Source organism: Pollachius pollachius (genome assembly GCF_949987615.1).
Source record: "Pollachius pollachius genome assembly, chromosome: 16".
Classification (NCBI taxonomy): Eukaryota; Metazoa; Chordata; class Actinopteri; order Gadiformes; family Gadidae; genus Pollachius; species Pollachius pollachius.
The window spans coordinates 8,521,971-8,549,642 of record NC_136949.1 but is presented as its reverse complement, the minus strand read 5'-3'; the positions used below and the strand labels follow the sequence as shown (position 1 = coordinate 8,549,642).

The window sequence follows — 27,672 nt, the reverse complement described above, 5'->3', positions numbered from 1 at the left end:
ATGCAGAATGTAAAAATAAATATCTGAACAATATATATAAATTAAATGTTCAATTAAATGTCTAATTGTGTGTGTGTGTGTGTGTTTTGTTCGATCAAACCCTGGGCCTGCTGCGTGTCTCTTGTGGATCTTCTGCTGCCCGGCGGACGGTGAGTTTCCATGACAACGAGGCCCTGACAACGAGGCCCACACGGGTTCAAGTGTTGATGTTGATGGGTTCTCATTGGGGCTGTAACGCCATTCACTTCAGCATATCAAAATGTGCTCTGATTAATCTTCTCTGGTTTCTTTTACCTGTAGAAATACATCTCAATATTAACCTCTTCTGTTTCCATTAAACAGTCCCTCCAGAAAAACGCGATCATGCGATCGCATAATTCAACGCATAATCAGCCAAAGTCCGCATATTCATGCGGGGCCGCATTTTTTCAAATATGCCGCACTTTCACCGCATAAATTGCCGATTTCCCCGCAAAATATGCGGGGCTTGCATGATTTTATAATCCCCGCATTTTCGTTGCAAAAAAGTCACATATATCTGAGCAGAAAGTTGAAAAATGTTGCGTTTACTTCACACAAGAGCAGCCATTTCCCCCTGTTGCCATGGGAACGTTATGAAGTGACGTAATTACGCGACGTGAACGTCATCGAAAAGCTGCATTTTTCGCAAGTTCCCGCAATTTTTGCAAGTTCCCGCAATTTCATCGCATAAATATGCCGCATATTTCATTTTTTTTCGTTTTTAAGAAAACGTGCCGCATAATCAAGGATTTTTGGCCGCAACAATCACAAAAAACGTCGCATTTTTCTGGAGGGACTGATTAAAGAGCATTATTTATTGATCTATTTTTTACCATATCACTGTTCTGTTGTTGAATCCATGGCATTTTATATATTGGTGTCTCAAAAATGGACACTCAAATCAAAATGGGATCAAAGTCCGACCTTGAATGTTAAAATAAGTGTATCATTACACCCCTAATGTGCATTTTATGATTCGTTTTCAAACTAATATGTCAACTGTCACTTTTTTGAGATACTCAGTTGGCCAAATAACAGTGATTGGCCACTCAGTTTGCCAATAACTGATAAGCCAATTAGCTGACCTTCAGTAAGCTCTCGCTCTTGTGTTAAAAGGTAGTTTGTGGGCTTGTTTGCATATGAGAGAGAGAGAGAGACAGAGAAAGGGAGAGCGAGAGATACGATGTGCAAGAGAGAGAGAATTTGAATGTTTTTGAGTCAGACGAGCTCAGTGAAGGTGAAAGCCAAATGAACAGGCAAGACGTTTGCTTGCCTTTTTTTGGCAGAGCCTAAACTGAAAGTAATATTTCGACACAAATAAAATGTATAATTTTTTTATTTAAATATAATTTATTATTTACAATATAATATAGTATAATATTATTTACAATACAATAGAGCATAATACAATCTCTCTCTCTCTCTCTCTCGCTCTCTCTCTCTCACTCTCTCTGTGTGAACAGCCGATGTGATCATATATTATAGAAAAGTTCTCGCAGAAGCATTTTTTTTATTTTATCTAGACATAATACAATTACATAACGCTGAAGTCATGCCTGTGATTTTTTCTCTTGTTTTGAAAAACACAAACGTATGCCATATGAAATATCCTCAAAACATAATTTGGCGTATATCGTTCTCCCCACTAGACGTCACTGTGTCACCGCATAAGCACTTTCCAGCTGCACTCAACCCTATACTGACAAATGGGCGAACCAATCATATCCTAAAATGTGATACAGTAACTTCACTGGACCAATGAAAACAACCCCAGTGTGTTTTTCACTGTAAAGGGGCGGGTCTTGTATGCGGTCTGCAGGTTTTCTTTGAGCTCGAGCCAGGTTTTCGGTGTGAGATCCCCTATTTGAGGTTTGGATCGCGAGCGGAGGGACATAACGTTTTTTTTCCGAGAGGACAGTGAGGTTCCGCGTTTGGAAAAGTTTTTTCACGTTGTGGGGGAATTTCACCAGGTAACGTTTGTCTTAACACTTCAATCCACGTGAATATCATGACACATGTGGTATTTTTATGACGGCGTATTTTGTGAGAGATAAACCAATTTCAAACGCACAGTTGGTTTTCATCAGATGCTAACGCTGACCAGCGTCAACGTTGGGCAGGGCTGTAGCTAGCCACCTTTTAAACCCTTCAGCGAGGCTTCACGTACTAGCCAATGTCGCTATCCATCTGAGCATTCATACCTTCGATGCAAAGATATTTCACGGCACCTATCTCTACCGTGCTATCTCGATTACGACGTTATTCATCCGTGTCTTCTTAAAGATCGTATTGGTGTTGTACGTCAACGATCACCGGGGGTTGATGGCTGCATTTCGCATTAATGGACCTCACGTGAGGGTAAAAATCTGCTGCCCGCGCCTCTCGGCGTTCCTACGTTACGGATGTTTACCTCTCCTAAGGGTAAATGCACTACTGCTCACGTTACGCGGCAAGTTTTGAACAGGCTCCCTAGGCATAAAATGAAGAGGACACGGTTTACAGTACATGTCTATGTTATGTTAGATTAAAGCTGCTTCCCTGCAGGGGCTGAAGTTGAATGGCCAGATGTTTGCATAGCATGTGTGCCTTGGCTCAGAAGCAACATACCACTAGTCGGTTTTTATTACGAGCGATTGCCAATAGATTCAAAGTACTGGGACACTCGCCCTTTATCGATAAAGCCAGTTGACCGTTTGTTTTGAGGCCAACGTTTCGATATGTTTGATATAAAACATGAGGAAAAAATCTAAACTCTTGAAAAAAGTAGTAGGATAGACTAGTTTAGATGTTCCATGTTTTTGCAAGTATTTATAAGTTTGACCTGTGTGTGTGTGTGTGTGTGTGTGTGTGTGTGTGTGTGTGTGTGTGTGTGGTGAAATTCTTAGGGGCAGATTGACAGATGGCTGGTGGCTAAAGTAGTTCTCAGACAAGCAGTACCCCTACGAGAACATTATCAGGGCTTAGAGTTTTGCTTGCGTATCCAGCGAGTTAATGTATATTTACTTTTTAGAAACTAATGGATGATATCATTTTTACTGTTGTACTTTTTACATTGAAGAGTTATTGTAGATTGTTTACGGCGAGTGGCTCTAATAATCTCATAGTTCTCTTGTGTGAGTCTGTCTTTTCAGCAGCTAGTTGTTAGGTGTGTCGTGCAAGTCAGGGTGTCATTTGTTCTGCAGCATACAAAATAAATCAAGATGAAAGGTCTCAGTCAGACAAGCTGGCTGAGACAGATACCCTTTTATCAGGGCAGCTGGCTGGGCACTTAAGGCATTAGGAACCACCTTTTTAATATCCAAACCCAAGTATACGTTGGTGCCCGGCTGGGCACCAAAGCCCTGAGCCAAACTAGTCATCATCTCAATTGGCATTCCCCACAGTAGTATCTCCTCTTGAGCTCTCCTCATCTTATGCCCTGTGACAGACACGTAGGGAAAATAATATGTTGGTTTTAAATCCAAACTGAAACTGTATACTACACCCTTTCTCAATACCTATTTTCTTGGGACACTGGTTGTCCCAGATCCTCTCGATTCTCTGTCAAAAGCAAAACATAGTATGTTTTGATATGAGCGAAAGGAAGGCATTTCAATCTATTAATTCTGCATGCACAATAGGGATGCTAGATAAAGTATCTCGCTAATGAGATTTGGAGCTTACTTCCCGCTTGCCCGGCATTCACCTCAATTAGTGACTCCTCATTTCCTGTTCTCATTATCCTATTTTCACAAGTCCCTTGTTTTTAGATTCCGATGACATGCTAGGACAGTGTTGCCTTGAACCTGCCTGGCTCAGACAGGGATGCATGTTGACACGACAGCAACTTCTCATTATTCCTATGAAATTTACGATCTTTCACTTCTCACTTTAGATTTTGGGGTGGTTTTGATGTGAGCTCGCAAGCTGTGGGTGACCTCGGTGTCCGGCCTTGCTATGTATGTAGCACGGTTATAACCATCCGCTCCAGAGCCGAGCCCCCGCCGGCTGGCTGGGTTGAACACTAGGACTCTGTGGAGCGGTGCTCTGTGGGGCTCCGCTAATGAGCAGACCTAATTGGTCCTTCTGGTAGGAGAATCTTCTCATTAAAAGGTGGCTAAAACTAACTCTAAACGATTGCACAACTCATTTTCAACGTGGCGTTTGTTTCTGTGTCAAAGACCACCCAACAAAAGACGGTTTTTATTTTATCATGTTTTTATGACATATTTGGATGGAATGTCGCTGGTGCGCTGCCACGGCCAGACAGGCGTTAGTCATTACCCAAGTGTCAGCTGGCTGACCCAACGGTACAACTGTGTTATTCTCTAGCTTTCCCTCTCTTTCTCCGTTCCTCACCACACACACACACAAACACACACACACACACACACACACACACACACACACACACACACACACACACACACACACACACACACACACACACACACACACACACACACACACACACACACACAGGGAATTTGGCCGGCCCTCAGTGAGTAGCCTTGCAGATTGCTTGACAGACTCGGCCAGTGAATTGCATGGCCAAGGTTGCCTTAAACGAGAAAACCAACTCTCTCCCAGCCCAAGGGTGCTGCTGCTCCCTTGGGCTTAATGGGGGGCTGGGATTACCATGGCCCCTTTTAACCATGAGTTACACAGGTGAAGTACTAGTTGAAACGGGTCCCAGCCAGTAAGATGGATGAAAGAGGCAGATACAGTCACGCTGGAGATGAGAGGAAAGCAACGCGGCTGGTAGTAAAAGTCTGACAAAATTAGAGGGATGAAGAGGAACAAAGAGGCAGAGGATATGGGTAGAGTGAGAGGGGGGAACAGAGAGACTGACTAAGGGCGACAGGGAGAGCGATATTGCCTAACCATTCGGAAAGGCTATGGGAACATCGCTTTGTCTGTGTGTGTCAGTAGTATGTGTGTGTGTGTGTCACTCGGTGTGTGTGTCACTCGGTGTGTGTTTACCCTGACCTTGTTTTTTCAACAGGATCTATCTCATCAGCTGTCATTCACGAAGGGACCCACATTCATGATACATTGTCCTACATTCACTCACTCATTGCATGTGTCTTTTTGGTGTGTGTGTTTGTGTGTATGCCTTTCGCATACAGCATTAAACGGAGGTCGAAGTGGATCAGAGAAATAGGGGCTTACTCTTGTTGATTAAAATGTCCAATGGACCTTGACACAATTTGGACAGTTATTGCCCTAGTAGTGTAGCAGAAAGTTTTGCCATTAACCTCACATCCGTACAGTAGTTTAGCAATGAGAGCAATGGCATGTAAAAACATTGATTTGCATGTAAAAATGTTTGTGTATATTGTATAGATCAAATATCTAGGAAAAGATAAGGCATGAAAAGGCGGCTGTGTAAATTTGCCTACTCGATGGTAATCAGTTGCACAAGCCCTGGCCGGCGCGGAAAACAAACAATCACGAGCGGCGCTCGCATGCGTCCTTGGGACTGTCCTGTTTTCAGACGGACATGCTTGACAGTGCTGGAGCTTGACCAGAGAGGAGCTTTGGCCAATAGCCCTGCAGCGTTCCCTGCTGCCATGCGATCCCACGCTGCGGGACAGCCATTCACACAGCGCAGATCAGAGGGCCCACGGATGAATGGAAACTGTAATGTAATGTAATGTTCCGCTTATTACCGTAACAGAGGGTAAGGGGCGAGCGAGGGTGAGAGAGGAGGGGTGGGTGGGGGGGACTGTGTGCGTGTCGATGAAAGGGAAGGCGATAAAGGTGGAAGTGGGAGAGCAGGGTGAGCACGTGTGTGAGGGGAGCGGCTGAGGGAGCCCAGGTAAAGGGCCTGGTTCTTGGGGAAAAAGACAGAAGGAAATGATGGGACAAAAGGGGGAGATTTTGAAGGCAGTTGGGGGAGGGGTTTACTGTGGCTTTTGGCCGTGGGCCAGATGTGGTTAAAAACAGATTAATCAGCAAAGGGTCACATTCTCCCAAAGGGAACACGAACCCAACTGTTGGAGAACAAAAAGTCAATAAATAAGAAATTAGAGCAGTGATTCACATGCCACTACAGCTGTTAATATCAGCAGATCAATTTAAAGCAGATCAGAAAATGATACACCAGTATTCAGTTATTAAAGAAACCATTTGTTGCTGCTTGAATTAATAAATAAATAGATGTTCAACTACAATTTAAATGGTCAGGAGGAGAGAATGATTGGTCAGATACTACATTGTAGAAAGTAGAAAGGTAAACTTACAGAAATTGGCTTATCACAACATTAACTGGTTGGCTTACTATGGAGGTATAAGGTATCTTGCCTGGTACAGCATCCCTGACAATCAGTCACTGAAAAGAGAAATACACAAAGGAATTTAATGAAGTTGTGAGTGTGTGTTTTTATTTTAACCCTGTGAACTGAATTTCTTCAGTAGTACTCCTTAATGAGGACATTCTCTGATGGTCCATCCTAGAGGAAATGCTATTTTAATGAGTGAGTCAGGGGTTATGGGTAAGGCTAAGTCATCTAGCGGTCAGGAAATTAATTCCAGTTTTGTGTGTGTGTGTGCTCTGCAAGCTCCTAGATATTTTACTAAAGCAACAATACTAGTGCAAGCTAGAGTGTAAACATTTGGTAAACCAGAGACATTCATTTGGTATATCAGAGATATTCATTGGGTCCCTCCATATCTTGTATGCTGTAGATCCCATGTTCCCGGCCTTTTCCAACATTTGTATACAGATTTAGTTTAGACTTTAGCCCTTTGGCTTTCAACAGCACCAGTGCCTCTTGATGTCCATCCAGATGATCGTCACACCACATGAAACCCTAATCCCCTTCTTGAATGTATCGTCCCTGTGTTGCCTCGACAATACCCCACACCACACCCACTCTTGCAAAAAAAAAAAAAAATCAGTTAAACTTTCCCCGTTTTATTTCCTACAGGTTCAACAACACGCTACCTCAGTCGTATAATCTTTTAAATGTAGTGCGTCTCCCTTTTTCCTTTCAAAGCCCTCGGGGGCTCGAAACGTTTTTTGTCTAATGTTTTCTCGTTTTACCCTCTCTTTCTCTCTCTCTCGCTCTCGCTCTCCCACGTACACACACAACTTGCAGGCAGAGCCCTTACGGCTGACTGCCTTAATTGTTGAATGGGGAGTTTAGCAGATAACAATAGTAGTTATGAGCTGACCTATTCTTCTCTCACAGAAAGAGACGGAGGGAGGGGGCGCTGGCTGGTGGATACACCAGCATGGGTGGTGGCGCATGCGTGGGTGTGGGCTGCACACAAGCTTGTATTGTACACCTGAAATGGGGTTTTGCGAGAGTCATAGTAGTGGAGGGTGTAGATGGATTTCTCTGGAAAGTAATTGCAGAAGTTATGATTAATAAAAAGGGAAGTTTTGAACAGGATTCTTTGTCTTTTGACAAACCAGTAGAGCTGTAATATACAGGCATTGCTGGCGGTGGGAATGGTATTCATGGGGGAAACCCCAGGGAATAAGGAGGAAATGTTGACTACATAACAAGAATGATCATCTGGGTACACGGATAATCACACCACCATCGGTGTTATCACCACCTCGGGAAAATTCATTCAGACCAACTGGTAAATGCACAGAAATAGATGGATGAACGGTCGGGTGGGACTGGGTGACTGAGGGACAGCTGTGACATGGATAATCCCAGTTATAATCCAGTGTCTATAGGGCTTGCCAGTGTAAGGGACAGGGATGTTTTGGAATCTGGACACGGCCATCATGTTTGTGAGATTCTGTGGTTGCTGATTTGCGCTTGTAAGCACATTTACCACCACGGCAGATGGGCAAATAGTTGGATGAGACAGAGTGTGTGTGTGTGTGTGTGTTCTAGGGCTGCTTGATTATGGGAAAAATCATAATCACGATTATTTTAGTCAATATTGAAATCACGGTTATTCAAACGATTATTTTTGAGTTTGAAAACATGTTATATTCATTCAGCATGTCTCTCCCAAAAAAAACTTTCTAACGGAGGACTTTGAAATTTCGCCTTATAAAAATACACAAAATGGTCAAAAAGAAAATGTTCCAATCTAAAATAATATGCAGATATGTATCCAGCTGTTCTGCCATTTCTATAAAACATTACATTTAAAAAATATAAATATCGAAAAAAACTCGATTATGTTAATTTTGTGATCGTTTGACGCTAAAATCAAAATATTGGCTGAAATCTCCACTTGCGACGGTTGAATATAGCTGTAGTGTTATTCATTTGGTCGCCACAGCAAAATAGTCTTTCATTAACTTTTGAACCCTATGGTGTGTTGTATTCATTTTTATTTGTAAAGTCCCTTTAATATATCCTGCACACAAGGCATTTGGGCAAACATTTTAAGATGATTGTAGAGGAAAACCTGTCAGCTGAAAGGCTAGATTTCCGCTGTGATGTAATTTTACTTGGTTGTTTTTGTTTCCCTTGGTGGTGTCTGCTATAAAATTAGTTATTGTAGCCATGGGCCTGCAATGCAGGAAGCCCTTCACTGTGGAATAGCTCTCTAACAACCCTATGCAGATAAAGTTGATATGGAAGAGCTGTGCGTGTGCTTGTCTGTGTCTGTGCCTCTGCACAATGCATGTGTTTTCTGCTGTTGTGATTGATGCCCACGGCAAAGTGGATAATAGCACAGGCATGAAACCTTGATCGTGTACGTGGGCGTGAGTCTGTGATTTACACACTGCTCGGTAATCTCCTTTTGACGAATGGTACAACAAATTGCTTGAATGAAGCTATCTTTGCTGGCTGCCTATAGTGAAGCATCTTGGAGTTAATTTTCCAGCAGATCAAGGGGTCTCTGGAATGAAACGCACACTGGGCTTTGAGGTAAGGCTATGGCGGAGCAACAGATTTCCCAGTCAGGCTCAATCAAGTATTTTCATATTACTTTTCCTTCTTTTGCCTTGCCTTACTTTCTTGCATACTTACTTCCCCTTTTTAATGGCTCTTCTGAGGAATACTTTTTTATTTGGAGGTAAACAAGATAAGAGAATTTCTATAGCTTTCCGTCTATTTATTTCTCACTGGGGATCTTTTATCAGTGCAACTAATGGTTTATTTACTCAAACTATAACATAACATGTTAGGTACTTATTGCTCTTCCATATTGCAGTTAGACACAATAAATCGCTGTGTCATAAATCTGAACCAGAAGGGTTGGGAGTCATGTTGCCGGACAAGAGCAAGTATAATCAGGTCTCTAAGGTGTTCTGTGCTGGAAGGTTTCAAGGTGGTCGTGTGTTGGCAGTTCCATGAAGAGGCATGGTTCCGAGCCTTTGGGACATGCCTTGCGTAGGCGTCTCCCACTGAACTTGACCCTGGGAGACCAAACAACATGTTAAAACCCTACCCACTCCCTTTCTCCATATTTGACACTCCCGCTCTCTTCCCACTCCTATTATACACACTTCATTAACGCCCCTCTCATTGTTACCTTGTTTCTTGCTTTCCATCCTCCTCTCCTTGACCTTTTGTTTGTGGTTCTCCAAAGCCCTTCACCCCACTAGCTCACACTTGCGCTCTGTCCCTCACTCCCTCTCCCCCCCTTCCCTAAATTGCATGCCACTCCACAACTAGGTCCACTTCCTATTTTCTCTTGTCCTTCTACCTTCTTTCTTCTATCCTCCGATCAGCGGATTCGGAGGGGGGGGGTTGGAGACGCTGCAGAGCTCTGAAGGACAGACGAAAGAAGATGAGGAGAGAGGGGGAGGGACTGAAGTGCGGGGGGCAGGCAGGATCTGCATATCAGAAACGGATGTTGACTGAAAGATTGAGAAAGATTGTATACACAAGTTGGACAAAAGAATGGATAAGATAAAAGGGAATTGAGAAGGCGGAAGACGAAGAGTGGGGAAGTACTGCATGGTTAAAGGGCACAACGAAGTAAGATGTTAATCTGTCTCTCTAACTTAATCCATCCATGTAATCACCAGCAACTAACCAGCTATGGTTAGAACTATTAGTGAAAAACAATTTACCCTATTTATGGGGTTGTAAATCTTCAATCAAGGGTTATGAAAGCCTGTGTGTTTCTAATCCGTCTGCACTCTTTTGTATGCAATGCATCCCATACCAAAGAGTCCCATTTGACTTACACCTAGGTAGTGTTTGTAAAACTGTTTCAGTCAGAAGGACATCCAGGGTATTAGGTATGCTGCTGCATTAGCGTCGGTCATCCTCGTCAGTTCTGATCGATTCAAAACCTTTTTAGCACACTCTCTTATAACTAACCACACATATGAAGTGTGTAGGCGTTTAGATCTCTCAAGGAAAACGCATGTTTTCAAGACACAACCTCAGACCCTGGCAGAACTTTGATGGATACCTACGCTGGCATATAGCGACTGGGCCTTTGACGATACTTTTCTAGATTCTAGTTCACTTGTAAAAGGGAAGTCCTACTGTGTCAATGTCCCAGCTTGCTAGCATAGTTACATAACATGCTAAGCATGCAGATGTCGTTCCCCAACCATAAGCCATTTATCCTATGGTTGTAGAAGGCGGGGGCGGGGGGCAGGCAGGCAGAGGAGAGGGGCACAATGATGCACATGCAATAACGTGGACTCCATTGTCCGAGTGGACCGTGGTGTGGGAAGTGGAGAGAGGAGGCCGGCCAAAAGAGAGATAAAGAGGAGAGATTGAAAAGGGCCCCGGAAAGAAGGGATTGAGGCAGGCGCAGATGAGAGGAGAGATTGGGCGAGGAACACAGAGAGGCGGACGGAGTAGATCAGTGAGCTCCCAGGTCGGGAGAGAGAAACACTTTATTAGGATAGAGTGGGATGAGTGGGATAAGAAGAAAGTCCTCTCTAGTCTGAGACTCACTGTGAGAAAAAGGGGAGAATAGAGGGGGACGGACGAAGGGTTCTAAAGTTTTAAAAGGACTAAGCAGCCGTGACAAATATCTCTCAGAAACATGCAGTCCACTGCCAAGATTTATTCTCCCTCTCACACACATGCTGCTCACACACTCACTCAAAACCCGAGCAAAGCCAGCTCAACCATTGATGAAGAACTGGTTTGAGTCAACAAGAGGGACGACCACTACAACTAGTGTTGGATAACATTGAGCTGGTTAGTGGCCATTTAGTCTGCCACTAACTACAACAGTCTGTGTTCCTAGTAGCCTAAACCATGGGTTTCAACCATGGAGTGTCCATTAAGGTGCGTTCACACCAAAAGTACAGTAAATATTCTACTTGCGTTACTCGCACACTGCAAACTTTACTTGCACAAGAGATTCAGCAACAAGTGAAAATTCGTGGCAAAGTTCACACTAGTAATGCGCGATATAAACTATATACGATAAAAAATGGCCTACGATAGAGATTTTAATTCTATCGCTCTATCGCGATAATGCATGTTGATGACGCAAAATACAATGTTTAATTTTTGGTTTGGTGCAATTCCTTTTCACATTGCAATTTTCGCAACAGTGCCAGAATTCGTCAACAAACCTGCATGTGTGCAAAGAACGTTAAATCATTGGACAAAAAGGTCTGGGGCGTTGTAAAGCGTTAAAGAAAAAGGGGGGGGGGAAGCACCGGTGAAAGTAAACAATCATGGATATCCAGCGTGATATACATTGATCTGCGGACTGGTCCAACTCCTTCTCCCTCATCCTGACTCGGAATGTGTTAAATGCATCAGCATTTTTAAGTTATGTTTTCCAGCATACTTTTTACTTGCTTTTGTCAGACCGTCGGATGGTGGCTCAACATGGAGCAAAGAGGAGACGGAATGTCTTTTGGATATCGGACCCAAATATCCAAAAGACGTCCCGTCTCCTCTTTGCTCCATGTTGAGCAACGTCTCCGACACCACCTCTCCGGCTGGGTCAATCTCCTTTTGATGGTTAAAAATATCACGTAATCGACAAAAATCGTAACAATCAATGATCGATCATCAATTAATCATGCCCATCCCTAATTGTCAGTACAGTGTCTGTTCCTTATCTGTAAAGACACCCGTTTTTCCTGTTCTCTTCATCTTGGGTGGCATTTAAGAACCAAGGACTTAAACTAAGTGTAGTGCCTTTTAGAATGGTTTGCACTAAAGGAAAGAAACCCAATACTAATTTTATTTATCTGCAACATTATGTTGTATGATTACAGTGTTTCACAATAAATGTTCTCGAAATGACATACTATATTTCTCTTTTTTTGAAATACATTTAGCAGTTTGGCTTTCCTTAGAGTCTATGTAACCTGTTCTGAAACGGTTATTTTATGATTTTATATCGTGATATATATCTTTATCGCAAGAGGCTGCAATGTATATCGCAATATGGATTTTAGGCCATATTGCCCATCTCTAGTTCACGCTGTGCCATTTAAACCAACATATAATGTTCATATATCGCGTCTTTGCATTGACTTTGTATGTATTCACATCGTGCAGAAATAAGCTCAACTTTTGGTGTGACCGGATCTTTAGGCTGAGAAACTATCGAGGAAGCAGGAAGTTCTAAACTACATTTAACAAAATCATTAGCTCAAAACCACACAGACTTTAGTTGTGACAGTTTAATCTAGATAGTGGTATATGTTGTGGTGATGTGGACGATGAAGAAATGGTGTCTTGATAGTTATGATACACACGCACACGTACACTCCAACTGTGGACTAAGAGACTACATTTGAATCTGTAGGCTATTTCAACTGAACTTAACATTTGGATCAACAGCTGACCAGGTTAACCTTCCTGCATCAGCAACACTTCCTGCATCAAAAACAAAGCAGACACTTAAAAAAACAAACTGTATTTGCAGGTCTGGAAAAACAATTATCTGGTTATAGAATCTGCCTTGTTTTCTCATCTCTTTGTGATTTGCAAATCATGTCTGCAACTCACAGGATGTCATTTTAGACATCCTCTTTCCTCCCGCTTCTCCCTCCTCTCTGCCCTCCACCTCATTAGCCAATCATGCATAAGGAGACCTGTTCTATTTTTACTCGATCGTGGTTGTGTCTGCGTGCGCTTGTACTCGCACTTGTATTCTTGTATTATTGAAGGTGTCATCAGGGAATGAGTGATAAAACTAAAAACTAGCATCAGATTAAAAATAAACATATCAATGACCATGAAACCAAGGCTTAAACGATTGAACGTGGAGGAAAGGAACTACATATAGCGTTTACCCTCCGGTCTTTGTAAGCGTGCGTGCGTGTGTGTGTGTGTGTGTGTGTGTGTGTGTGTGTGTGTGTGTGTGTGTGTGTGTGTCTTCAAGTACGCTACACTCAACCTTGGGGCTGTGGTCTGGTTTAACACTAGCAGGCTGCAGGCATCCACAGCCACTCTATAAATTCTGACCTCAGCTTGCCCTTGGTGCCGTTGTCATGGTCCCCATGTGTCGTCACATCCTCTGTGTGTGTGTGTGTGTGTGTACAGGTACTTGATCAGCTTGATGTTGACGTGTGTGTGTGTGTACGTGTGTACAGGTACTTGATCCGCATGTTGGTGGCATGCATATGTGTCTCTGGAAAACATGTTTGAAGTCTTGTGCGACGATGACAAGGTGAAGGTGGTGTGATTACGTGAGTGTGTGTGTGTTTGTGGGGCGTGGCAGGCCTGGTTGCCCACACAGCTGTTGATCTTGATGACTCCCTAATGCGCATGTTTTGTAGAAATTTGTCCAACTTTAACAAGTTCACTGTGAGTGGGTGGGAGCCAGAGGCGTAAGTAACTGCTCCACTACCATGGAATTCATGTGCTAATGCTTTAAGTATCCATGAGCTCAATGCTTTAAACCACCATGCACCATTAGCTGGGGACCAGAGAACTAAATATGCAGAATTGTATTGTATCAACGGCTGATACTTTGGCATAGTTTTTGTCTGTTTTTATTTAGGACAATATAACCCATCGTACAAGTGCCAGACTAAAGCTAAAGTGCATTTTATTTAAGATGCCTGGTTCATGACGGATACCAGAAGAAAAAATAACTGGTGGGCTCATTTATTAAACATTATTGTGCACAAAACTCACACTAGAGTAGCGAGCCATGAAAAATGGATGGGGCGGCCAAAATGAGCAGGCTGCATTGATTCCACCATTTTTCTCACTATGTTTTGACATGCTGTCGTCATTTATTTTAGATATAAGTTCATTTTCATCTAATAGATTTCACAGTCCCAGTACTGAATGTATCGAGCTCTTATCCAAACATGTCATACATGTTTGGATAAGAGAAAGTGATGGTAGTCAATTTGAAGTAAACAAGCCAGAGTATGCTAGATTTTGTATCCAACGCAAAGTATCCCATTCCTCCTTAGGAGTGGGATACTTTCAGGCCCCCTTTCAAAGCCATTCCCAAAACACATTACACATGAGCTTTAGCAATTGGTCTGCCTAGACGTATGGAGGACTCGGGTCATGCGCAATGGGTGTACAGGGAGGGCGGGTCGGTAGGTAGACGGACAGGAAGACGTCCAATCATTTAATGCGGGTCGAATGGAATTCATATTTTATTTGATTGCTGTCGAGGTGTAAAGAGATTTCAACCAATGTGACAAAAAAAGGGTGTTCAATACCTTGCCTACCCTAGCTTTTAGAGACATGTATTTCCTGTTAAATAGGTAGGATCTAGGATTTTGCAACAGGAGTGTTGATTAGGATGGCTCCACTGGGAATAACGGATGATATAATACTGCTTTTCTCTCCCCTCACCCGTTTCTCGTTGACTCTGCAGATTGACGCGTCACCATGACGACCGAAGTGGGTTCTGAGACTGAGGTAAAAGAAAAAGCGGAGGAGACAGCTACTCAGCCCGACCAACCGGAGAAGGCCACAGAGGGCAACAAGGAAGTAGCAAACACTGAGAACGCCACTGCAGAGGGGGGAGAGGAGGAGGAGGAGGATAAGAAGGAGAAGGACGGGAAGGGAATCTCAAGATTTCTCCCTCCATGGCTTAAGAAGCAGAAGTCCCAAGGCCAGGTACATTTTTTATAGATTGTCTTCCCTAACAACTGTTGGTTAGTAACAAACATGGCATTTTCAGAGGTGTTTTCAACAACTCCTCAGTAGTTGGATTATTGTAACGTTATTACCAGATGTTAAATTAGATTGACTATCACACCTTACTTTCTCATGGTCTTTCTCACCATCAAAAGCTCTCTTAATGTGATTGTGAATGCTTGCCAGCTGTTATCACTAATTATTACAAATTACTTAATTGCATTATTTTCAATTCAAGGTGGTGCCCAATGAGACCTCCCCCACTAATAAAGTGATTTCCAAGGTGACAGAGGAAGAGGAGGTGCCGGGCCCAGAGACAAACGGCCATAACGAGGAAGTGGAAGAGAAGGAAGAAGCTCAGTCGGAAGAAGTCAAGCAAAAAGAGGCAGAGTCAACCTCCAACGCCAGCGCGGACACCCAGGTAATCCCTCCCTATTGATCTATTTGACTGTCCATCATGCCTTACGCCTCCCTTTGAGTGTATGGTTTTAAAATAGCGATAATGTGTTTCCATTATCACTTAATCGGTTGGCATGCGTGTGTGGTCAACTCATTCACGGTAATCAACAGGGATAAGGACATACTACTAGGGTAAACTAGGGATGCACGAATTATAAATAATTTCAACCGTCCCTATAACGGATGATTTCCTGCTACTCATGGCTGAGAACTGATCATATAATGAGAATCATAACCTGTAGTTTGTGACCAACCATCTGACATCACTAATAATTGTAAACACAAACTAGCTGAACAGGTATCGCAAATAGCAATCGTGCTGCGACTGTAAGAAAGCTTCCAAAGTGGCAATGACAAGTTGTTTTGCTCCCTAATCTACCACGCCCACCCCACGTGGCACTACTCAGGTGCAGAGGGTTGACGTCATGAGTGTGACAACAGTGAGCAGTCCTTCTTAATCCATGAGGTTAAACAAATGGAAGCAATATTGAGTTCCAGTTATTGGCTCTATTTAGTGACTATCATTTTATTATCGGAATAATGCGTAAAAAATTCCCAATATCTCGATCATTTATCAGACCTGATGTTTATCATGCATCCCTCCATACAATCAATACCTATGTGTTCAGATAGGTATTCACACGGGGTCAAATAACCAGCACTAAAACACAGTGACAGTTTAAGGCCAGTCGATGCCACAGACTCACACATAGTGCCTCTGTCTCTGGAAAACACCCCGGCACACAACCCGCAAAGTCAATGATTCACAATCAGTCACACCCTGGGACATCATTAGCACCAGTAACCAGGCCAATAGGACCGCCCAGAGTTTAGCCAAACCACAAATTGGGCCAACCGAATGCATCAAAGACAAACAAAGCCAAGTTTGAGCACACAGACAGTAGGTCATAATAGGTATAAGGATGGGCGGTCAAACAGAGACAGAGCAGTACATACTTGGACAAACACAACTGTGTGCGTTTCCTTTTTCTTTTTGTTGAATTATGTGTACGGGCGAGGGCAGGGGGTAGTTCCTCCCAACAAACTGTTGGGAGGAAAGGCCCATATGTACTGTTGTCACAACAAACTACCAGTGTGACAGACGGACAGCTGGGTGACCAGTAGAAACAACCGGCCAAGCAGACGGCTCAAGTGACGACTACACATCAGGCTCCGACTGTCAAGCCGTTGTTTCATTGTTGTCCTGGCGTGCGTGTCTACTCACTCAAATGCTCTCCTCGACACAGACGCTATTTGTGTGTCTTGTCTGCTCTGCTTAACTCTCCCTCCCTCTCTCCCTCCCTCTGTCCCTCTCCCTCCTTCCCACTCTGTCTCTCCCCGTGTTCCAGCCCGCAACGGAGGAGAAAGTCACAGAGAGCACCGCGCAAAGCCCCGGCGAAGCTAAGTCTGCGACCCAGGACGTGAAGGAAGAGGAGCAGCAGCAGAAGAAGAACGAGGTGGAGGGGAAGAGCACGGAGCCGGCGGCGACAGGGGACGCCAAAGGAGCGGCAGACGAGGGGCTGTCCTCCATCTTTCAGTCTCCCCTTCGTCTGGTGAGGAGGAACAAGATGAAGCTGGTGGTGTGTCACGTGGCCCTCCTGGACGGAACCGACTTCCCCTGCGAGGTTGAGGTGAGGCAGCGGACGCGGCTCTGCGTGTGCACAGACGCACGCACGCACGCGCACACACACACGCATGCAGAAGCACACGCACGCAACCACACACGCACACCGATTAACACACGCTCGTAGAAATAAACAAAGGCGAAGAGAGAAACGCGATGGTGTGTGTTACACAGAGTGATCTGTCAGTGAACTGGAAGGCTCCGGTTCAACCAAGCTATCATGAGTTAGTTCCAACGGGCAAACATGTGATTAAAAAGTCCTAAATCATTTTGAAAGACAGTTCTAATGGAATCTATTTAGTATGGATTGCTAATCCATGTGGGTTATTTTAGTCTCTGTTTACATGCCACTTTTTTTGACTTTTGTCTCTTTGTTGACATGCCGTTTTGCCACTCCTTAGAGACCCAACTGATGCATGCAATTCTAGCGTGACTGCAAACCTTCCCTTTCGCTCCGTAATGGCTGTCCCCGAGGGAGCGATTGTTTGCATTTGCCGGACAATCAAATTGCTATTTAGGGGCTAATGTACTTCAAAGACACAGTATATTCTGCATATCTTCAAACTGATCCATGCTATAGTAAGACTATTGACTAGTAAAAGTACAGAAAATGTGTGTGACTCAAGGGGAGATTGGCCATTGTAGAAACATGGCCATTGTCATGCTAGTGGTGTCCCCTAACCACCTGTACCCTACCCACCATCTAGTTGTGCTTGCAGCTTGTCTCCTTAAGCTGGTTGAGCAGGCAACACGTGAGTGTCAGTGTGTCAGTGACGCAATGCTCTAATAGGATCACAACTGTGTGTGTGTGCATGTGTGCGAACACAATTACAATGTTAGGGCGTGGTTTTCAGGGATAAGAAAAGCACACAGTGCTTGGCATGTCTGGTGACCCCCCACACACACACACACACACTCACACACACTCACACACACACACACACACACACACACACACACACACACACACACACACACACACACACACACACACACCAAGCACAAAAACTGGGCAGATTAAGGGGGTCCCGCCAGATTAGCGGGAGGCATCTGCTCCCCCATGCAGGCAGGGGGCCTTCGACCATGACCATTCTGGCTCCATCTCTTGCACCCTACATCCCCATTTGCAAATGGAGGATTGCTTGCAGTCTGCAGTGAAATTCAGCATAATGTCACGGCAGACAGAACCGACTTGTTGTTTTTCTTTGCAGTGGTCGTGTTTTAGAGCCAGACCTATTGGTTGGTCGATTTTATCAGCTGACATTGGCCTAGCACAGATAAATTTGTTGGCCGATATGACATTTTACAAATGGTGTTGATTTATTAACATAATCACCTCTTTTGTAAATCTTCTCAAGCCTCTAAACGGAGCACATTTGCGTAAACACTCCCAACACTAACAGTTTTACATTATGTTATGTGTGGAGGTTATTAGCTCTTCCCATAAAGGGGATTGGTTCCTTTTGCTCTGGGTTTTACAACGATGTTGTTGTGGCCCGAAGCATTGCTGGAAGGTTAGCAGCAAATCCCTAGGAGCTGCTCCACCCCCAGCATTCCATGATCCTGGGGTGATATATATAAAGGCTGATATATCTATATTTTGAACACCGGCCGGCAACAGAAATCTTTTACTTCCTAATATCGGTATCGGCATCAACCCCTAAAATCCAGTTTTGGTTGGGATCTAGTTGTGTTGTCGTTTGTGTACTTATTTTGTTGTGAATTGGGAAAGCTTTTCCAAGTGGCATATGTTGCATTGCAAAAACCCAACTTAAATTGACCAGTTTGAAGTAATTTCGTGACATGGGAAATGTCATGCGCAGAAGTCATAGGTTTGGACTCAACTGGGGTCTTGCTTGCAGTTTTGGGCAACTCTCTGTGTCCCGAACCTGCCTCACAAATCTTTAGTGTACCCAATAGGCCTGTCTGTGTGTGTGAGCGTGTCTGTGTTAGTTTGAACAGAAGCTGCATTGTCTCTGCAGATAACGCTGATACAACAACTATATGCTATTGTTCTACAGCACACTCACACAGACACAGACACACAAATCCAGACACACATGTACACACACCCAAATCCACCATCCTCCACATGGCCGCATAGCTAGAACAGGATGGCATGAGAGGGAGATGGAGAGGGAGAGAGAAAGAAAAAGAGATGGTTAAACATAATGCATACCAGAGATTGTTTTTTTCGTTTGACATATAAGAGCCAAAATCCATCTGGTCATGGAAACAATAATTGAGTTTTTTTTTTTTAGGTGATTGGCTCACTACCTGACCTGCTGATCGCTGGGGGCTGTGTAGTAATGTTTCACGTCTCTTTCAAAGGAATTTCATTAGAATTGGATTCAGATTTGCAACACGCTACTAGAAAAAAAATATCATTGGGCTCAGTTTCAGCCAGGCTAATCGCCCTGATGCAAATCTGTTTTACAAGCATTTCTGTGTGCATAAAGCCAAGTTATGTCTATGACTCAAGCAATTCTGTTTTTAAATGCATACAAATCCAGATGGCCTTGATCATGCTGTGATGGGCTAGGACAGTGGTTCCCAACTTTGAGGTCGGGGGCCCATTTGTTACCCCCTGATATGCAAACGCAGTCACAGGCAATTGCTGATAGCTATAGGTATTTGATGATCCATTAAGGCAATCACATTTTTTGTTCTCATAGATTTCGTATATATACAATTGACATGCAATCGCTAAGGTTGTAGTAGAGCGATGGGATTGCGTTCAGGGGGAGGTTGATATTACTGATAAAAAAACATTAATGCCGAAGCAGATGTATAAAAGTTTGTATAAAAGCTTTTTAAGAGCTAAAAATCGGCTCTTGAGCTAAAACGGGTTGGGAACCACTGGGAAAGTGCCTTGCTCAGAGGAACTGTTGCACAGACCAGACCCGGAGACGTGCACACAGAGGAAAAGTGAAAGGTCACATTCTTCCCTCAATGCAATGTGTGTGTGTGTGTGTGTGTGCCACTAAGCATTGGAACATACCACTGAAGTTTTCAGCTGTCCCAGGGACGAAGACAAAAAGACATTCTTTCCTTCATTCTCTAATATTTCCTTTTTTCCCCCACTGTATCACGCTCCCTCCTCCTTCAGTCTGTCTTTGAACGTGCTGTTTATGGGAGTGTGGGAGGGAGGGATGGATTGAGGGAGCGATAGAGTGAGTGAGAGAAGTTAGCTGAAAATAAATTACCAATTTGGCTTTCTTTGACATTTTACGACATTCTCTGAATTCTTTCAGTTAGGCACATGGCTACGTGCTGAATGTCATCGTCATATTTGAGTGTGTAGGATGTTGAGATGATGCTACTGGTAGGAGTCAGCACTCAAACGGGAGCAAACTCTGCCAGAAAGCCCCTTATCGCTCAATCAAAGGTCAGACTGAGACGCCAGGATTTCTGGATGTGTTTTTTTGAATTCATGATGGCATATTTATGCATGCAATAAAACTATCTCAGATATCACGGTTAAATTGTTTCAACAAACGCATCAAATGAATCTGTGTTGTAGAAAAAGTCAACATTCACTTTAACTTGACATTTTATAGAATAGTCTTACACAGCTGTGATATAAGTGGTGGGATCTCCGAAAGAAACTCCCCAACGCTTTGTCCAATGAACCATTTAGTTCAGGCTGAGTATCCAGAGGCAATAAACCCATACTTTCAGAGACGCAGTGAGATTCCATAGAACAGGACTGAACACAATGAATTTGTATGAGATTGCTTTAGCCTGGAGCCATGGGACTGTTGGTCTCTGGAATGGACCACCAGGCAGGCAGACGGACAGACGGATGACGAAACAGAGTGATTGCATTATTCAATTAAAAAAACAAAAATGGCAGAAAGCACTCCATCTGTTCTTTAGGAATACATTTTATTTATTCTAAACCTTCAACCCCTCTCCCCAGGAACTGGCAACATATAACAGTTCTCATCAGGGGATTCTGATGTCAGTTTTTCCCGGATTACTGGAAAAGGGACCCATTTTACTAATTGTAACGGTATTGGTTCTTGATCTGGTCTTTGCTGGATTAGTCCAACCAAAAGCAGACTATCTTCCGATGACGGAATCTTGCTTGAGCATCGGAGTCACTTGAGACATATGTGGGAATTGAGTAGAGAAGACGAATACGACTGTTCCAACGATATTAGGGACCGATTCCACTTCTAGCCATTGCTGGGAGAATGGGTCCTTCTCTTGGAATTTCTCCCTTGTTCTTCAGAGGGTGTCGGGTTAGGGGTGTGTGTCGTGTAATGTGGTCCTGTAAAGCCCTATTGAGACTAGAGAAACTATGATTGAAAAGCCATACAAAAAATAAAATACTGACTCATTGACGAGTACTTTATTTAGTACATTGAGGTAAACACTGTTTTGCTCACTTTGATTTATGATCAATGCTGATATATTGTCTAAATGCTGGATATGTTTGAACTAATCTGTCTGTTTTCTGTCTCCATTCAGAAACGTGCGAAGGGACAGTTCTTGTTCTTTAAAGTCTATGAGCATCTCAACCTAATGGAGAGGGATTACTTCGGCCTGACGTACAAGGATAGCCACGAACAGAGGGTGGGTCACACATTCAGAAAATAATAGTCTATATTGTGACCAAGTCTGTTTTAAGACCTATTCCATCAATAAGATAACTGATACCGTTTCCTTTCTGTTTCCTCACAACAGTGTTGGTTGGACCCTACTAAGGACATCAAGAGACAGATACGCAGTAAGTTTGACTTTTCTGAATAGCCTCCTAAGTGGTTCTTTACTAGCAACCCCCCCACCCTTCCTCATGAACATTGTTTCCCAATTGAATACAGCTGACATACAGCGCTGCAAATTTAATAGGTTCCTAAACCTGGCATTTCGATTTAAAAGCTGTTAGCAAGAGCTGTAGGACGTTAAAATGTTAGACCTTTGAACAATGCCATCTTTTCTGACCCGCTTAGCTGCGGTATTAAATCAAACGAAAGAAGTAATCCATATTACCTTTTAATGTCTTACGGTAACATAAACAATTGGCTCAACGCCTCCTCAAATCAGTCAAGTGTAGACGGCAAGAAGGCGGACTGCTTCCACACTAGGATATCGTGCTAAAGACCAAAGCTCTGCATTGGGGTTGAAGTTTAGCAGCACTTCCTTCATTGTACTTTAATTGACCAACATTGTACTTTTTCGTTTTGAACGGTTTTCCTTTTAAGTGCATGCAGGGCTACGATTTGAAACGCTAAGCTGCAATTACACATGGAATTTTCAGTTGAAACGTGTCATTTTGGCACTATAAAGTATTTCACTGCCTTTTATAATTAGTGTGTGTAAAGTGTCTGTGTCTGAACGGGGCACGTAAAGTCAAAGGCGAGGCTGTTTGGTTTGTTCACAATGAAAGTTGCATACATCTATCTATGCTTGTGTATGTACTTTGTTTCTACTTGCTCACTTGTGTGAGTGGTCAGTCTCTGTGTGTTCTCACATACCACACAAATGACCAGTTATACACACCTCTGTTGTTAATGGTCTTACGAAACAGTTTGAACACAGTGTAGTCACTCCTCATTCCTTTACAACACTTTCATCAGTGACACCAGCAGGATGTGTACTTAAGGTTTCATTAGATCAATATGGGCGACGGAATGAGGAGCTCTCCATCCGCCAGCAAGGTTTGGGCGGGTTGGCATGGGCAATCATTTCCATCCAAGTCTCCAAAAACAACCGTTGAGGTGAAGGGCTGTGGTCTGCAGTCTCTAGTGTGCTGCATGCAGTGGTGGCATCCACGCAGGTGATCAAACTCCCAACAACAACAACAGTGTGCAGTAGTTTCCAACGCCCTCCAAAAGTTCTTCTTCTTCTTTTTATAAATGCTCTGATGCAAGCACTGCCTTCTTCACTCAGGTACATTAAGCAAGACATCTGGTGGTTCCACCTGCTGTCCCTAGGGGCCCTCATCATTTTGGTATCACATGATTGAGTATGCTGGGTGTTGAGCAAGCACAAGATCAAATAACACACACGCACACACACATTCCCAGAGGAACACCCCCTCATGGTAACTAATCACACTTTTCTGGCAAAACCTAAATCTACAACTGAAACTCTGGCCGTGAACGGTGTCTCTTCCTTCGGTCCACAGTCTCACAGTGCAGGAACTTGGAAAATGCGGTTGGAATGTCAACTGGTGGGGAAAAAGACCCCTGCTATTTATTACAGTGTGTTGTGCACAACATTAGCATCCTAATGCTAATTACTGCATTGTCACCCCTGCTTATATTTCTCCTTATTACTCTTATCGTTTCCTCCCTCTCCCTCCAGGAAGGAGCTGGGGCTGGCCTTTGTGTCTGTGTGTCTGTGTGTGCGTGTCTGCGTGTGTGCATACACTTGGATTACAAAATGGTCTCTGTGAAGTCATCCTTTCCCAGATGTAATTTTCCTGATGATGTAATCACCAGCTTATGTCACACAGGGAGAAGAGAGAGGGAGATAGAGTTACTGGAGAATGAGGGACAATAGAGGGAGTGAGAGAGGTTGCATGAGTGTGTTCAGTATGAAGGAAACAAAAACGTGTGGCATTGATAAGCCTATTGTGGAATAAATCAGAGCATTTTTCGACTATCAACACTCTGTGTTGATAGTGAAAGGGAGGGAGCAAGAGAGAGACAATGGCAGCAACCAGCATTGTTGTTGTGGAGCATTCATTGGAAATGAGCACAACTAAGAATATAATTGGGTCCAGCTAGACAGAGTTGTGTGTGTGTGTGTGTGTGTGTCGGGGGGGTGTTTGTGTCCTATTGTATTTTTCTAGAAATGTCATAGTTCCTTAGATCATTCAAGAGTGATTGAATCACACACCCTGTCCTTGCGTCTGCTTCAACCTGCGCATGTCATGGACAGAAGCCAGCAGTGTTATCTTCGTCCTGACTAAATTGAACATTCAACTAATTCTCCGACGCCTAAGTAACAATGTTCTATTTTGATCTAGGTATCATTCTCGTGCTGACTTCTCTTGTCACTTACTGTATGAAAGGTCTCTCTGGGGTTAACTACATCTTCTGTTGCTTTGATTTTGATCAAGTGCAGAATATAGAAACATGAGTGATTTCTGATGCTGCGTCCCTCTCACCCCACACAGGCAACAACTGGCAGTTTTCATTCAACGTCAAGTTTTACCCTCCCGATCCCTCGCTGCTGACTGAAGACATTACCAGGTACACATTGTTGATTTCAATGGATTGTTGTTTGTCCTTTTGTAAGTTTTTGAGACTCCCATTATTACAACACAATTCCCAGATAGCAGTGTGTTTTGTGTGCAGCCTAGAATTTGCATATTATGTATACATACATACCCACGTACACATTGCCCCACAGCCATAGGGCTGTGTGTAAGTGTCCGTGCATGTGTGTGCATAACGAACCAGACGCAGGGTCAATCTAGGTCACATACACCACACCACTCAACACCACCGAAATGGTCATGCTAAGTTAAAAATGACCCATCCGTTTTTATGAAGGGCTGCATACCAAGTTCCAACATGTTTGTGTAGCCCAGCCGTTCATCACAAACCTGGCCTACATTCGGACTGTAGAGACGGTACCACCCACACAAAGACCCGCTCACGGTTGTCTTGGATCAAAGTGTTTTCACAGAGTTTACAGTTTTTTAACCATGTTTGATCATATAGAATCTCACCAATCGCTTTTTACTTTTTTGCAGTCTGAAAAAGGAGATTTACGTTAATGTTGGAGTTACGGCATTGACTGTTGATATTAGCATAGCAGAAAAATACCTGCCTTTCAATTGGCAAAATGTTGACGTCTTTGTAGGAGTGTTTTGTTTTTTGGGACCAGTTGTTCACCAAACGCCGGGTGAGCCATCAGGTAGATGTGTGCTATGGAAAAACCAATCAGGGACGTTATCATGTTTCTCCATTCACAGGTACCTGTTATGTCTGCAGCTCCGTGAGGATGTGGCCTCAGGCCGTCTCCCCTGTTCATTCGTCACCCATGCCCTGCTGGGATCCTACACACTGCAGGTGTGTGTGTGTGTGTGTGTGTGTGTGTGTGTGTGTGTGTGTGTGTGTGTGTGTGTGTGTGTGTGTGTGTGTGTGTGTGTGTGTGTGTGTACGCGCGCGCACGGGATTCAGTTGGGCTAGTGGGAGGGCAGGGAAAGGGCAAGTCCCAACCGTCGCTGTGCGTATTTAGAGTATTCGAGTAGGAGCAGAGATTTGCCGAACAAGAACAAATTGTGTATCATCCTTTCTCACATTAGCTCTTTTTTATTAGTTGACCTTTATGGTTAGTGAGTTCAAATCTATCCCACAATGCATTGTTGGAGTCTCTAAATGTCAATCATAGTTTCCTAGGATTGTCTTTCCAAAAGCTAACAAAAGTTGCTCGCAATTAAATCCAAAGTGCAGTAAATTGATTTATAAATGGTAGTTCACATTATATAGAGAGGTTTATTACAAGCATTCTAAAAAGAATATATATTTTTTATATAGAATGAAAAGGAATGTTTCCATACATTGTGATGTCCAAACATATCTACTTGTCCTTTCTCCCATGATCCAGGCAGAGCATGGGGACTACGAGCCTGACCAGCCACAACCTCTGGACTACATCACCCAGCAAAGCTTTGCGCCCAATCAGAACAAGGAGATGGAGGAGAAGATTCTAGAACTCCACAAATCCCACAGGTCGGAGGTCACATCATGGTGGTGCCGGTTTACTTGAGGGAGGGGGGGTCCATTTTGGCAACGATCAAATTACCACAGTCAAGGGGAACCATCAACATTTACTCTCTGGATACAGATGTTTTTGTGGGTACTTAAATATAACGTGGTTGATTTTCTGTTTTCATTGCTGGCAACCAAACTTAAAATAATTTTACCAAAATTTATTTTTGGGATGTTTTTAGATCTGTCATGTGCATTTATTAACCTTGTTTTATTTTTGTTGTGCTGAAACGAGTGTGTTAAGTCAGTGCTTTGGTTTCTCGTTTCATCATAGACATAAACAAAGATGTATATCACCAAAGAAGTACCTAGTACAGCCACAGTCCACCTACTCTTGTTTGTTCTTGCTTCCAGGGGCATGAACCCAGCACAGGCGGACACCCAGTTCCTAGAAAACGCCAAGAAGCTGTCCATGTATGGGGTTGACCTTCACCGGGCAAAGGTACGTAGCGTCCTGCTGAATCTCCGGACATGGCCCTAACTGTCCGACACTGATGACCACTGGGGTCCATGAAGCCCCTCTGTCTCGCATCAAAGCCCATGGGGGCCACTGGTTCAACCAGATTCATGGCCTCTGGGGGTTATAGCGCTGACTAACTCATTATGCCAGTGTGGGGCTGCTGGCTGTACCGTTGCCAGGGGTACGTGCCTCATTCCCTGACTAGCTCACTGGGTAGAGCACCCTGCTTATTTGCATAAATAAGGGACATGTCTGTAGCTGTGTCTGTTCTCTGCATTGCTGGCTGATGGTGAGTCATATCATGGTCCACAATGACATAAAGACTTTTTTTGAACCGATTGTTCGTCTTCAGCCAGTATGGTTGAATTCATCCAGCAACAACATAAAAAAAACCTGTTGATGTCTTTATGTCTGTTCCATAACCTGTCTGGCAATGTGGCATATTTAGCTTTGATGTGGAGAGAGGGGGAGGGAGAGGGTGAGAGAGAGAGAGAGAATATGTCAGCTGTACAAACACACTTAGGAAAGCAGGGGGGCCATTTCCATGGGAACTGCCTATCTCTCCCCTCCTGGGATACTAGGTCAGCCAGACAGTTTGTGTATGTGTGTTTTCTTGTGTGTGTGTGTGTGTGTGTGTGTGTGTGTGTGTGTGTGTGTGTGTGTGTGTGTGTGTGTGTGTGTGTGTGTGTGTGTGTGTGTGTGTGTGTATGCATTTGAGGCAGGGCATGTTATAAAAGAGATAATGGAGTATGTGAAATGAGACAGAGAAGAAGTCTGTATATTGTGTATGTCGGAGGTCTAGGATAGTAGTGCTATAGAGTAAAACAGGTAGTTTCTCTTTAAGGGCACGCTTCACTTGTTTGGCAACAAGAGGAAAGTGCCTGCTTATCCCACAGAGATTTGTTGTGTTTATAGATGTTTATCATGGCAGATCACTAGACCGATCAAGAATCCAGTCTTCATACATACACCACGACAGGATTATTAACTTGACGAAACACAAAGAGTGGAAAACAAAGCAAGCAATCTGTTGAGTATGTCATGTATGATGTGTAGTTGTTCAGAATCACCTCCACACCCCTCTGGCACAGAGCTGCGTACTCGTGAGGCTGTTGTTTACCGCCGTACCCATCGCCGTTGCCATGGCAACTAAGAGCAAACCCTCCCCGACTTCCACTTTTTTGTTTTGATCAATGTCGCGGCGCGCAGCGTAGAGCATGGTCGATGGGCTGCTCCCTAATAGCATGAGATGGGCACGTGTGTGCACTCATGTGTTACAGTAAAAGCATCCATTATCGACATAATAAATCCTTAGCCATTAGCCGAACTTATTTTGCCCTTGTTGGCTACCGACTGGTATCAATGTTTCCTGCCCATCCTTGTCTGTCTGTCTGTCTGTGTCTCCACCTATCTTTC

At 43.7% G+C, this 27,672-nt stretch overlaps 1 protein-coding gene across 7 annotated transcripts in view; it reads left to right on the top strand.

Annotated features, from left to right (window-relative positions):
• Positions 1 to 1,868: 1,868 nt before the first annotated feature.
• epb41l2 (erythrocyte membrane protein band 4.1 like 2) overlaps positions 1,869 to 27,672 on the top strand; it is a 45,914-nt gene continuing 20,110 nt past the window's right edge. For 6 of the 7 annotated variants that reach the window (XM_079753862.1, XM_079753861.1, XM_079753860.1 and 3 more), the window contains exons 1-10: positions 1,869 to 1,991; positions 14,713 to 14,957; positions 15,217 to 15,399; positions 16,787 to 17,068; positions 21,538 to 21,642; positions 21,754 to 21,796; positions 24,194 to 24,269; positions 24,998 to 25,094; positions 25,633 to 25,757; positions 26,151 to 26,238. In XM_079753862.1, the coding sequence (XP_079609988.1) occupies positions 14,727 to 14,957; positions 15,217 to 15,399; positions 16,787 to 17,068; positions 21,538 to 21,642; positions 21,754 to 21,796; positions 24,194 to 24,269; positions 24,998 to 25,094; positions 25,633 to 25,757; positions 26,151 to 26,238 (1,230 nt within the window). In that variant the 5' untranslated portion in view covers positions 1,869 to 1,991; positions 14,713 to 14,726. The remainder of the gene's footprint in view (positions 1,992 to 14,712; positions 14,958 to 15,216; positions 15,400 to 16,786; positions 17,069 to 21,537; positions 21,643 to 21,753; positions 21,797 to 24,193; positions 24,270 to 24,997; positions 25,095 to 25,632; positions 25,758 to 26,150; positions 26,239 to 27,672) is intronic. The other variant, XM_079753857.1, reaches the window with a different exon arrangement.